This window comes from Bidens hawaiensis, unplaced genomic scaffold, assembly GCF_021521415.1.
Source record: "Bidens hawaiensis isolate Kalapana, Puna unplaced genomic scaffold, B.hawaiensis_p1.1 tig00025004_1, whole genome shotgun sequence".
NCBI lineage: Eukaryota > Viridiplantae > Streptophyta > Magnoliopsida > Asterales > Asteraceae > Bidens > Bidens hawaiensis.
Genome location: NW_027493971.1, coordinates 90,017 through 103,657, shown reverse-complemented (window position 1 = coordinate 103,657; position 13,641 = coordinate 90,017). Strand labels below are relative to the sequence as shown.

The 13,641-nt window shown below is 34.2% G+C and overlaps 1 protein-coding gene and 1 long non-coding RNA gene across 3 annotated transcripts; both read right to left on the bottom strand.

The window, feature by feature from the left end:
• Positions 1-18: 18 nt before the first annotated feature.
• On the bottom strand, positions 19-2,063 carry LOC143570516 (uncharacterized). Of its 2 annotated transcripts, XM_077056151.1 has the most exons (8): positions 1,993-2,063; positions 1,737-1,820; positions 1,586-1,645; positions 1,348-1,417; positions 1,179-1,270; positions 504-545; positions 349-429; positions 19-264 (listed from the first exon to the last, which is right to left on the bottom strand). In XM_077056151.1, the coding sequence occupies exons 1-8, from the start codon at positions 2,011-2,013 to the stop codon at positions 187-189; spliced, it is 528 nt and encodes a 175-aa protein (XP_076912266.1). In that variant the 5' UTR covers positions 2,014-2,063; the 3' UTR covers positions 19-186. The 2 variants fall into 2 exon arrangements, with proteins under 2 accessions (XP_076912266.1, XP_076912267.1); XM_077056152.1 differs by lacking the exon at positions 1,586-1,645.
• A 3,014-nt stretch (positions 2,064-5,077) lies between these two features.
• On the bottom strand, positions 5,078-5,534 carry LOC143570517 (uncharacterized). The gene is made up of 3 exons (XR_013141942.1): positions 5,459-5,534; positions 5,203-5,286; positions 5,078-5,111 (listed from the first exon to the last, which is right to left on the bottom strand). It is a non-coding gene; the product is annotated as an uncharacterized LOC143570517 (long non-coding RNA).
• Positions 5,535-13,641: the final 8,107 nt, after the last annotated feature.

The following is a 13,641-nucleotide window of genomic DNA, read 5'->3' as shown; positions in this document are numbered from 1 at the left end:
ATAAAAGTTTCTAAAAACCACATATCCATCAAACATCTTTTGATTCTGTGAACGTGCATCTAGCAAACAACAGTCTTTGGATATAAATGTTTCATCAATATCTGCTAAGTAGACATCATATGTAGAATCAAAAGAATTTGCTGATAAATGTTGGATAGAATGATGTCAAAAAATAAGATCCTTCATTCATGCATTCATAGCCTCCTTAAGTAACTTCTCAGTGAGAGCTTTCGGTAGTCCCATCACACTATCAGTTGTTCCTTTCTGCATTTTAGCATGATAAAAACATGGTTTATAAACTTTAAAAATTCTATTTGGTGTTTGTAAGAGAGAAAGAGGGAGACAAACCACATCTTTAACGCATGGAACGATCAAGGGGTGTTCAATTATAAGAGCTCCAGCAACCCTGAGCACTAGCCCCTCCACAAGCTGCACAAATATAAGATGGCTTAAATAATTTAAAATATAAATTTAAATTGCAATAACAACTTTTTTTTAATTACCAGCTTATCAATAACATTGTCTGGTATCTCATGGAAATGAATCTGCAATCATCAACATGTTAACGGGTCAACATTTTCATTTAGGGTCCACAATCACATGACATAAAGACAATTGAACATATACTGATAATTTCAACCCGTTTAATTATAATAGAGACTGCTAAAAATAAATTTAATCTATAACAAGTCAAACATTTAAAAAAATTAAATAAATAAATAAAATGTGTCGACAGCGGGTCAAAAGCCACCGAAGCTTATTTTAATCTGCAGAACTTCTAAGTCGATTTGTTTCGAAAATTAGATTGCTATTGTTGAAGCAATAACAAAATAGTAATCAAATATGACACAACTATTTAAAAAATAAAATGTCATTTTTGGAATATAACGGTTTTGGGATAATTTGACCCAAGTCTTCAATTTCCATTTATCCCATTTAGTCAATTATCCGATTTGGCCTGAACATGTTTTAACCTATTACCCAACCCGTCCATTTTTCTACCAACTATGAACATTCACCTATTTATGTTTTTATCTCTAATAGGACAAACGGGTAAAAAAAGTATATTAAATGGGGTCAAAAACAGGTCGAAATTCAAATAACTCAAAATATACTATAATGCATAGAACCTCCCAAATCAGTTTATAAATAAAAATAGATAATTATTGAAATAGTACCTCTACTTTGTCCCAATCCCCTTTAGTGAATCCAGTCTTGAGGTTTGTAACAAAAACAGAGCTAAGGGTAGATGCATGTTTACCAGAATAACCTGTTACATATCTGCTTGTTAAAACCACCAAAACCAGTAGATCATAAAACTGAAATAGAATAATGAAGTAAACAAACTTTTAATAAATTGGCGTGCTTCATCTTCATCAGAGGGTTTTTCCCTGATCGCGCCTTCATAAACCACCACCTATAAATAATAATAATTAGTTTAGCAGCATAACCAAAACCAATAAATTTGGATAGTCGCATGCATCTAAACATCATTGGAGGGTCAAACTAATACTATATGTATTATTTAATCTTTGTTGATGTAAATAACATTTGAAGCATAAGAGGTGAAGGAATTGATTAATACTTGGTCACAAGTAATTAGTAGTGTTGGCTCAGCATCTTTGTCTTCACCAATATAGTTATTCTGGTAATTGGTTAACAAGAATGCCTCATAATGTTTCTAATTTACAAATAAATAAATAAATAAATGTGAGAAAGAAATTAGTTATACATACTGTATCAGATGCTATTAAGATAGTTGATTTCTCATCCTTGTTCTGATCATCAGCAATTTGAAGCTTGGACACTATGGCATCAGCCTGTGACAATGCATAACATAAATACATAGATATTAATTGGATGCATTTCAGAAGTGATTGTTAGAATATCTGATATTTGCATTCTGACATTGAGACAAAGATTCTGATTTTGTGTCGTATGGTCATATAATCAGAGTTTTATACTAGTTATCTAATAATGATGTGAAGTTACCTTTGCTTTAGCAAGAGCCATGACCAAGTCTTCTGGTTTGTCGGTTCGGATGGCTTTCTCGTCTATATCTGCAGACTAAACAGTATAAAAAAAAGAAAGTTAACACTATAGTAAGCAGCAGCAGATACATATACTAATAATAATACCATGATTGTGAAGTGGTATCCCATTTGAGCTAATATCTTTTGACGAGCTACGGAAGATGATCCCAATATTATCTGCATAATGAGTTCAACACTCAAACATCTAGCATTAGTTAAAAGCCCTAATTAATCATAAAGACCTATAATGATGCGATAAACCCTAAGAAAATTGATGAAACAGAGACTTACCCTAAACGGAGAATCAGTTGGGTCCATAGCTGGATTTGTTAGTAGCAGGAGATGGAGATTAATGGATAGTATTTTTAGGGCTAATTAACGACCACACGCGCCAAACAACCAAATTTCTGAATCTATATCTATGGCTTCTTTAAACTCGATGGAACCGTAACCTCACATAATATAACACTTGTCGGCTATTTATCGGTAATTACTCATGTTAGTATTTTAGTGTAATTGGATTAACTGATCGATCAATTTAATCATAGTAAACATTAAACAAGTTCGGGATGTGCGGAGTGCACGCTTTCTTTAGTTTACTATGATGTTAGGGGCGAAACCCCTAACGAACGGGGGTCCAGGGGCAGCGCCCCCCGTTGCGGGGTTCTAGGGGCGGCAGCCCCTAGTAGGGTCCAAGGAGCAACGCCCCTGGCTAGGGTTAAGCTGCCAAGTCAGCTTGGAAAAATTTTATTTTCGTTAATATTGCTTCATTAAAATTTCATTAGAAAAATGAATTTTATGATTATGTCACACATAATCATAAGTTTAATTTGGATTTTATTTATTAACGAATTTTGAATTTTGAATTTTGAATAGATAACTGCTTAAAGCAGTTATCTAACTTTGAAACTGTCTGGAAACTGCCTTAGGTTAATATATCGTTCATATTTGGATTGATTTTTTTTTCTCTGGTTCATCTTCCTCACAAATTTCATACGAAATTCTTGTCTCAAGTTAGAGTTTTATCCGATTAAAGTATTTTGGAGAACCATCAAAATAACTTTTAATCTGAAAATTATCACACGACTCTCTAAATAATCCAGATTGCTATTTTGAAATCCCCAACAAAAGATTAAAAGTTATTGCTTGTTGAAAGATGTCAAACGGAGAGTCTTCTAAGACGTCATTGAGAAATTCCAGAAATTGGAGAAGTTTGAAGGGATCGATTTTCGTAGATGGCAGAAAAAGATGCACTTCTTTTTAACCACTCTCAAACTTGTGTACGTACTGAGTACACCGATGCCTGCAGTGGAGATGAGTGATGATGAGAACGTGACAATGCAGCAGACCCGAAGGCAGACCAAATGAAAAAACGATGATTATCTGTGTCGAGGTCACATATTAAATGGTATGTCTGATTCATTGTTTGATGTTTATCATAGTGTAGAATCTGCTAGTGAATTTTGGGAAACTCTAGAATCAAAATATATGGCAGAAGATGCATCTAGTAAGAAATTTCTTGTTGGTAATTTCTTAAACTATAAGATGGTTGATTCTAGATCTGTGATAGAACAATATAATGAGTTGTTGAGAATGTTAGGGCAGTTTAAGCAGTATAACATGAACATGGATGAATCAATTGTTGTGTCGAGCATGATTGATAAATTACCTCCTTCTTGGAAAGATTTTAGAAACACCATAAAACATAAAAAGGAGGAATATACCATGGTTGAATTAGGAACCACGTTTCAAATTGAAGAGTCTATAAGAGCTCAAGAGAAAGTGTGGATTAAAGAACCCACGGGCCCTAATTCTGTTAACATGGTGGAATCATCCAAGGCTGCTGAAAAACGCAAAGGGAAACGAAAGTTTCAAAGTTCCAACAATTTCAATCCCAATAAGAAGTCAAAGTCAGTGTGTTGGAAGTGTGGAAAGCCCGGTCACTTTAAAAAGGACTGTCGGACCGGTAAAAGTGATGGAAAAGGCAAGTTAGATGGTGCTGGTCCAAACGGGTCTAAGGACTCGGGAAAACAAGGTCAGGCTTTAATACCTAATTATAATTCGGTACAGAATTATTGTTCTTTAATATCTCAAGCATGTTATGTGCAGGATGATGATATTTCCTGGTGGGTGGATTCAGGAGCAACAAGTCATGTTTGCAAAAATCTCCAATGGTTTAGGAAGCTTGAACCAGTTGAAGATGGATCTACTTTAATCATGGGAAACGTTGCTACTGAACCTATCAAGGGTTTAGGGTCTGTTGAACTTTTATTTACTTCCGGAAAATATTTGCTTTTAAATAATGTCTTGTATGTACCTGGGATTCGAAAGAATCTGTTGTCTGGTATTGCTTTGAATAATTATGGTTACAAACAAGTGATCGAAAGTGACAAGTTTATCTTGTCAAGACATGGTGCCTTTGTTGGCTTTGGTTATCTTTGTAACGGGATGTTTAAGTTGAATTTGGATGTTCCTTTTCATAATTCTGTTTCCATGATTTCTACTAGCTCTAATAGAACTTTGGATAAATCTGTTTTATGGCATGCTAGTTAGGACATGTTCATTATAAAAGATTAAACGATATGTCTAAAATAAGTTTAATACCTGGTTTTGATATTATTAATGGAAAATGTCATACTTGTTATTTAATTAAGTTAACTAGAAAACCTTTTACAAATCGATTAAATAGAGAATCCAAAGTATTAGAACTGATTCATAGTGATTTATGTAATTACAATGATACACCATCTTTAGGAAATAAAAGATATGTAATTATATTTATTGATGATTCTTCTAGATTTTGCTTTGTTTATTTATTACATGCTAAAGGTGAATCACTTGACAAATTTAAAATATATAAACAAGAAGTTGAATTACATCAAAATGAGTTGATCAAAAATCTTCGTACTGATAAAGGAGGTGAGTATTATGATCCGGAATATTTTCAATCTACCGGTATAATACATCAAACAACGGCTCCTTATACACCACAACAAAATGGTGTGGCGGAAAGGAAGAATAGGACCTTAAAATAAATAGTGTTGGCTCAGCATCTTTGTCTTCACCAATATAGTTATTCTGGTAATTGGTTAACAAGAATGCCTCATAATGTTTCTAATTTACAAATAAATAAATAAATAAATGTGAGAAAGAAATTAGTTATACATACTGTATCAGATGCTATTAAGATAGTTGATTTCTCATCCTTGTTCTGATCATCAGCAATTTGAAGCTTGGACACTATGGCATCAGCCTGTGACAATGCATAACATAAATACATAGATATTAATTGGATGCATTTCAGAAGTGATTGTTAGAATATCTGATATTTGCATTCTGACATTGAGACAAAGATTCTGATTTTGTGTCGTATGGTCATATAATCAGAGTTTTATACTAGTTATCTAATAATGATGTGAAGTTACCTTTGCTTTAGCAAGAGCCATGACCAAGTCTTCTGGTTTGTCGGTTCGGATGGCTTTCTCGTCTATATCTGCAGACTAAACAGTATAAAAAAAAGAAAGTTAACACTATAGTAAGCAGCAGCACATACATATACTAATAATAATACCATGATTGTGAAGTGGTATCCCATTTGAGCTAATATCTTTTGACGAGCTACGGAAGATGATCCCAATATTATCTGCATAATGAGTTCAACACTCAAACATCTAGCATTAGTTAAAAGCCCTAATTAATCATAAAGACCTATAATGATGCGATAAACCCTAAGAAAATTGATGAAACAGAGACTTACCCTAAACGGAGAATCAGTTGGGTCCATAGCTGGATTTGTTAGTAGCAGGAGATGGAGATTAATGGATAGTATTTTTAGGGCTAATTAACGACCACACGCGCCAAACAACCAAATTTCTGAATCTATATCTATAGCTTCTTTAAACTCGATGGAACCGTAACCTCACATAATTACTCATGTTAGTATTTTAGTGTAATTGGATTAACTGGTCGATCAATTTAATCATAGTAAACATTAAACAAGTTCGGGATGTGCGGAGTGCACGCTTTCTTTAGTTTACTATGATGTTAGGGGCGAAACCCCTAACGAACGGGGGTCCAGGGGCAGCGCCCCCCGTTGCGGGGTTCTAGGGGCGGCAGCCCCTAGTAGGGTCCAAGGGGCAACGCCCCTGGCTGGGGTTAAACTGCCAAGTCAGCTTGGAAAAATTTTATTTTCGTTAATATTGCTTCATTAAAATTTCATTAGAAAAATGAATTTTATGATTATGTCACACATAATCATAAGTTTAATTTGGATTTTATTTATTAACGAATTTTGAATTTTGAATAGATAACTGCTTAAAGCAGTTATCTAACTTTGAAACTGCCTGGAAACTGCCTTAGGTTAATATATCGTTCATATTTGGATTGATTTTTTTTTTCTCTGGTTCATCTTCCTCACAAATTTCATACGAAATTCTTGTCTCAAGTTAGAGTTTTATCCGATTAAAGTATTTTGGAGAACCACCAAAATAACTTTTAATCTGAAAATTATCACACGACTCTCTAAATAATCCAGATTGCTATTTTGAAATCCCCAACAAAAGATTAAAAGTTATTGCTTGTTGAAAGATGTCAAACGGAGAGTCTTCTAAGAACGTCATTGAGAAATTCCGGAAATTGGAGAAGTTTGAAGGGATCGATTTTCGTAGATGGCAGAAAAAGATGCACTTCTTTTTAACCACTCTCAAACTTGTGTACGTACTGAGTACACCGATGCCTGCAGTGGAGATGAGTGATGATGAGAACGTGACAATGCAGCAGACCCGAAGGCAGACCAAATGAAAAAACGATGATTATCTGTGTCGAGGTCACATATTAAATGGTATGTCTGATTCATTGTTTGATGTTTATCATAGTGTAGAATCTGCTAGTGAATTATGGGAAACTCTAGAATCAAAATACATGGCAGAAGATGCATCTAGTAAGAAATTCCTTGTTGGTAATTTCTTAAACTATAAGATGGTTGATTCTAGATCTGTGATGGAACAATATAATGAGTTGTTGAGAATGTTAGGGCAGTTTAAGCAGTATAACATGAACATAGATGAATCAATTGTTGTGTCGAGCATGATTGATAAATTACCTCCTTCTTGGAAAGATTTTAGAAACACCATAAAACATAAGAAGGAGGAATATACCATGGTTGAATTAGGAACCACGTTTCAAATTGAAGAGTCTATAAGGGCTCAAGAGAAAGTGTGGATTAAAGAACCCACGGGCCCTAATTCTGTTAACATGGTGGAATCATCCAAGGCTGCTGAAAAACGCAAATGGAAACGAAAGTTTCAAAGTTCCAACAATTTCAATCCCAATAAGAAGTCAAAGTCAGTGTGTTGGAAGTGTGGAAAGCCCGGTCACTTTAAAAAGGACTGTCGGACCGGTAAAAGTGATGGAAAAGGCAAGTTAGATGGTGCTGGTCCAAGCGGGTCTAAGGACTCGGGAAAACAAGGTCAGGCTTTAATACCTAATTATAATTCGGTATAGAATTATTGTTCTTTAATATCTCAAGCATGTTATGTGCAGGATGATGATATTTCCTGGTGGGTGGATTCAGAAGCAACAAGTCATGTTTGCAAAAATCTCCAATGGTTTAGGAAGCTTGAACCAGTTGAAGATGGATCTACTTTAATCATGGGAAACGTTGCTACTGAACCTATCAAGGGTTTAGGGTCTGTTGAACTTTTATTTACTTCCGGAAAATATTTGCTTTTAAATAATGTCTTGTATGTACCCGGGATTCGAAAGAATCTGTTGTCTGGTATTGCTTTGAATAATTATGGTTACAAACAAGTGATCGAAAGTGACAAGTTTATCTTGTCAAGACATGGTGCCTTTGTTGGCTTTGGTTATCTTTGTAACGGGATGTTTAAGTTGAATTTGGATGTTCCTTTTCATAATTCTGTTTCCATGATTTCTACTAGCTCTAATAGAACTTTGCATAAATCTGTTTTATGGCATGCTAGTTAGGACATGTTCATTATAAAAGATTAAACGATATGTCTAAAATAAGTTTAATACCTGGTTTTGATATTATTAATGGAAAATGTCATACTTGTTATTTAATTAAGATAACTAGAAAACCTTTTACAAATCGATTAAATAGAGAATCCAAAGTATTAGAACTGATTCATAGTGATTTATGTAATTACAATGGTACACCATCTTTAGGAAATAAAAGATATGTAATTACATTTATTGATGATTCTTCTAGATTTTGCTTTGTTTATTTATTACATGCTAAAGGTGAATCACTTGACAAATTTAAAATATATAAACAAGAAGTTGAATTACATCAAAATGAGTTGATCAAAAATCTTCGTACTGATAAAGGAGGTGAGTATTATGATCCGGAATATTTTCAATCTACCGGTATAATACATCAAACAACGGCTCCTTATACACCACAACAAAATGGTGTGGCGGAAAGGAAGAATAGGACCTTAAAATAAATGGTTAATGCCATGTTATCCTATTTGGGTTTAAGTGATGGATTTTGGGGTGAGGCTATGTTAACAGCATGTTATTTATTGAATAAAGTTCCAAATAAACGGAATAAAATAACCCCATATGAACTTTGGTACAAAAAAGTCACCAAATTTAAGTTTTCTTAAAGTTTGGGGATGTAGAGCCGTGGTTAGGCTAACTGAACCAAAAAGGAAAACTTTGGGTGAAAGAGGTATAGATTGCATATTTATTGGTTATGCTGAGCATTCCAAGGCTTATAGGTTTTATGTAATAGAACCTATTGACTCAGTGTCTATAAACACTGTTATAGAGTCAAGAGATGCAATATTTGATGAACAAAGATTCACTTCCGTACCTAGACCAAAGGACATGAGTCATAGTTTGAAGATATCTCAAACTATAGATGAAGATGTACCATCAACCAGCACTGAACCAAGAAAAAGTACAAGAATAAATAAACCTAAAAATTTTGGTGATGATTTTCAAGTTTATTTAGTTAAAGGGTCAAGTGATGGGATTGTATCCCAATATCAATATTGTTTTAATATTGAGGAGGATCCAAGAACATTTAGTGAAGCAATGACATCTAGAGATGTTACTTTCTGGAAAGAAGCAATTCAAGATGAAATTGATTCTATAATGCAAAACAATACTTGGAAACTAATTGACTTACCCCCTGGGTGTAAACCATTGGGAAGTAAGTGGATTTTCAAAAAGAAAATGAAGGTGGATGGTAGCATAGACAAGTTTAAAGCCCGATTGGTTATCCAAGGTTTTAGACAAAAGGAAGGCATTGACTTCTTTGATACATATGCACCAGTTGCTAGGATTTCGACCATTAGGTTGTTAATAGCACTTGCTGCTATACACAATCTTGTAATTCACCAAATGGATGTAAAAACTGCATTTTTGAATGGTGAATTGGATGAGGAGATATATATGAAACAACCTTAAGGCTTTGTTTTGCCTGGAAATGAGAATAAAGTTTGTAAATTGATCAAATAGTTGTATGGTCTTAAGCAAGCACCAAAACAGTGGCATCAAAAATTTGATGATGTGATATTGTCTAATGGCTTTATACTAAATCAAGCTGACAAATGTGTATATAGTAAATTTGATGCATCTGGTAAAGGAGTAATAATTTGCTTATATGTAGATGACATGTTGATATTTGGCACTAACCAAGATCAAGTTGATAACACAAAGAAATTTTTGTCATTTAAATTTGCCATGAAAGACATGGGGGAGGCAGAGGTGATTCTTGGTATAAAAATCACACGTAATAACAATGGTATTACAATTTCTCAATTTCATTATATTGAGAAGGTTTTGAAGAAATTTAACTTCAAAGATTGTTATTCCGTGAGTACTCCCATGGATCCTAATGTTAAGCTCCTACCAAATAAAGGTATTGCTGTAAATCAGCTGGAATACTCAAGAGCTATAGGATCACTCATGTATGCTATGATAAGCACTAGGCCTGATATTGCTTATGCTGTTGGAAAGCTTAGTATATATACTAGTAATCCAAGTTCATATCATTGGCAAGCAATTAATCGAGTATTTAGATACTTGAAAGGAACCATGGACTATGGTTTAAGTTACAAAGGATTTCCTTCTATTTTAGAAGGATATTCTGATGCGAGTTGGATTACTAATATGGAAGATCATTCTTCCACAAGTGGATGGGTATTTCTACTTGGAGGAGGAGCTATATCTTGGGCATCAAAAAAAAGCAAACTTGTATAACTAACTCAACAATGGAATCTGAGTTTGTGGCATTAGCAGCAGCTGGTAAAGAAGCTGAGTGGCTAAGAAATTTAATTTATGAAATTCCATTGTGGCCTAAACCGATATCTTCTATATCTATCCGATGTGATAGTTAAGCTACTTTGGCTAAGGCATATAGTCAAGTGTATAATGGCAAGTCTAGACACTTAGGTGTTAGACATAACATGATTCGTGAACTTATAACGAATGGAGTAATATCGGTGGAGTTTGTGAGAACTCACATGAATTTAGCTGATCATTTAACCAAAGGGTTGAGTAAGGATCTTGTGCACAAGGCGGCTATAGGGATGGGTTTAAAGTCCATCTAAAATCTTCCATGTTAAGATACCCAATTCCCATCTAATATGACATTAGGTGCCGAATTCAATGTGGAAAGCTTAACATCTGAAGATTGGAACACATTATTATTTACATCCCAAGGTATGTGTTCAGACCTGCAAGTTGAGGAGGTTGAAGTATAACTTCTTAATAGTTCTTTTAAAAAATTGCATATGCAGGTGCAAGAGCAAAAGAACTACCTATATGAGTATGAAGTTTAGCTGATTCAAGAAGCTGAGACTTGGCTTTGATATGCTTATGAAGGATTAGGACACCAAGCTAGTAAAATAAAGTTTCATGTAAGAATATGTAAGTATGTAAACTTATATGTATATTATCTTCGAGTATTTACTATGAATAGCAAGGGTTCAATCCATAGCGACACCCTGATATTCGGATATTTGGAATGTGTAATATACTAAGATGAAATTCAATCGTCACGACATTTCATTTATGCATAAGTTTGTTTGTTTGTGAGAAGTTTTAGTTAATCAAGGATTGCACTAAAATGGGGGAGGATTGTTAGTATTTTAGTGTAATTGGATTAACTGGTTGATCAATTTAATCATAGTAAACATTAAGCAAGTTTGGGATGTGCAGAGTGCACGCTTTCTTTAGTTTACTATGATGTTAGGGGCGAAGCCCCTAACGAACGGGGTCCGGAGGCAGCGCCCCCCGTTGCGGGGTTCTAGGGGCAGTAGCCCCTAGCAGGGTCCAAGGGGCAGCGCCCTGGCTGGGGTTAAGCTGCTAAGTCAGCTTGGAAAAATTTTATTTTCGTTAATATTGCTTCATTAAAATTTCATTAGAAAAATGGATTTTATGATTATGTCACACATAATCATAAGTTTAATTTGGATTTTATTTATTAACGAATTTTGAATTTTGAATAGATAACTGCTTAAAGCAGATAACGAACTTTGAAACTGCCTGGAAACTGCCCTAGGTTAATATATCGTTCATATTTGGATTGATTTTTTTTTCTCTGGTTCATCTTCCTCACAAATTTCATACGAAATTCTTGTCTCAAGTTAGATTTTTATCCGATTAAAGTATTTTGGAGAACCACCAAAATAACTTTTAATCTGAAAGTTATCACACGACTCTCTAAATAATCCAGGTTGCTATTTTGAAATCCCCAACAACTCATACCCTTTGGGTTTCGGTAATTGGGCTGGTAGGATCTACAATTATTTAAGTCAGGTTGTATGCCACCAAATTCAATTCAATACATGTAAAACTTTTAAAAGTAATCTCATATTCGATACACGTTCCATATGTTTCGATTTTCAGGTATTTTTAATTGGGTTAGGGCCTCATCGTCATTCGCATTTTGTATGAAAGCAAGTGTAAGGAAGATAAAAGAAAAAGGAATTTAAACAACTTTTATTTCTAACTTTCTGGATTTGGATAGAAAGTAATCAAATACAAATGTAAGACTTTGTCATTTACTTTGTGCTTTCACCTAAAATAACCAAGTAAAAATCTTAAATGGATATAGCTGGAAAATTGTAACTTTACTTTTTCCTTGTTTCAATTCGAGAACATAAATCTTTATTTTATTTTCCTTTCATTCGAACTCTATAACACAAAACTACATCATGTATATCTCTTCCTTTCCTTTTTATTTTCTCCTTAATTTCGTTTTCCCTTTTTCCTTTCATTCGTTAACTTAGGAACACAGTGTAAATGAATTAAAATGAAGTTTAACTCGGTTATGATTCTAACTTTTTTAATCTATACTTTAGTTTAGCTGTCAAGTAAATTACAGGTAGGGTCCTTAATTTTTATTAACTATTCCAGACATTACGTCTTTTACTCTAACGACTGTCTATTTAGGGTGTTAAATCCAGACCGTAAACATTTGTAGTGGCCATTAACCCATTGCCAAATAGGCTCAGAAACACTCTAGCACCACTACGGCTATTGTGTATAAGAGGCATTGTCCATGTTGACGTGCCACTAGAATGATGAGTGTTGCCCACATTTCACTTTTATCAACTATGGTAAGCCAATCACATCGTTTCCTAATTTTTTAAATTTTATTATAATTAATTTAAATATTATTTAGTTATTACATGGGTTTGAAACCACTATGCATAAAACTGTAAAAAACTCTCGTGCCTACGTGGTAGTGATATGATGGGATGCTTCCACAACCACTACGGATGGCCTTATCTATATCTATACTATATATAAAGCAGTAGTTAGGGGACTCCTGACTTTTAAAAGGTAGCAAATTCATTGCTTTATGTACAACACATAATTCATTGCTTTATGTACAACACATAATGCTTCTAAAATATAGAATTTGGAGATACTTAAGACTTTTTAATCACTAAGTTTTGCGTAAACTTTTTTTTTCAAAATATAGTTACAACATTAATGGTCCCTCAACCTCACCCCCTCTTTGTTAATTTAAATAATAGTTACAGATATGCCCTTTAATTCCAAACCAACATCCCTAGGACTTTAACGGTCATAACATTTTCACATGTTAATACTTCTATTAAAATTACACAATAAAAATGAGCATTTTATTCTCTTTAACTTGGACATGATATTGTTATATTTTTTTAGTTTTAAAAAGGAAACACGCTACCTGATTACAAGTTGGATACGACAACAAGTCGGGCGAGCTCAGATTAGGGTCGGAATGAGTCGATACAAAAAAGGGGGTTAATTTGGTTCGGGTTGGTATGGGTTCGAGCCGAAAGGGGTTAGGTCAAAACGGTGTCGAGTCGGAACAGGTTTCTGGCCAAAACAGGTTGGTTAAAAAAATGATTTATTAATTACTGTATATTTCAATTTTGGTTCTTAATTTTTGTCACATATTACGCGGATGTCAATGTTTACATGTACATGCCCGATAAACGCGTGTCCGTAACGCATGTAACTCAATCTTGGTAAGTGCTCAACCCAGCGCCCCACACTGGTAACTGGCAAGAATTACGCACGTGGTGTTGGCTAACCGTGTTTTAATGTCGGTAACGTGTATTCCGGTCCGGTTAAGCGCGTT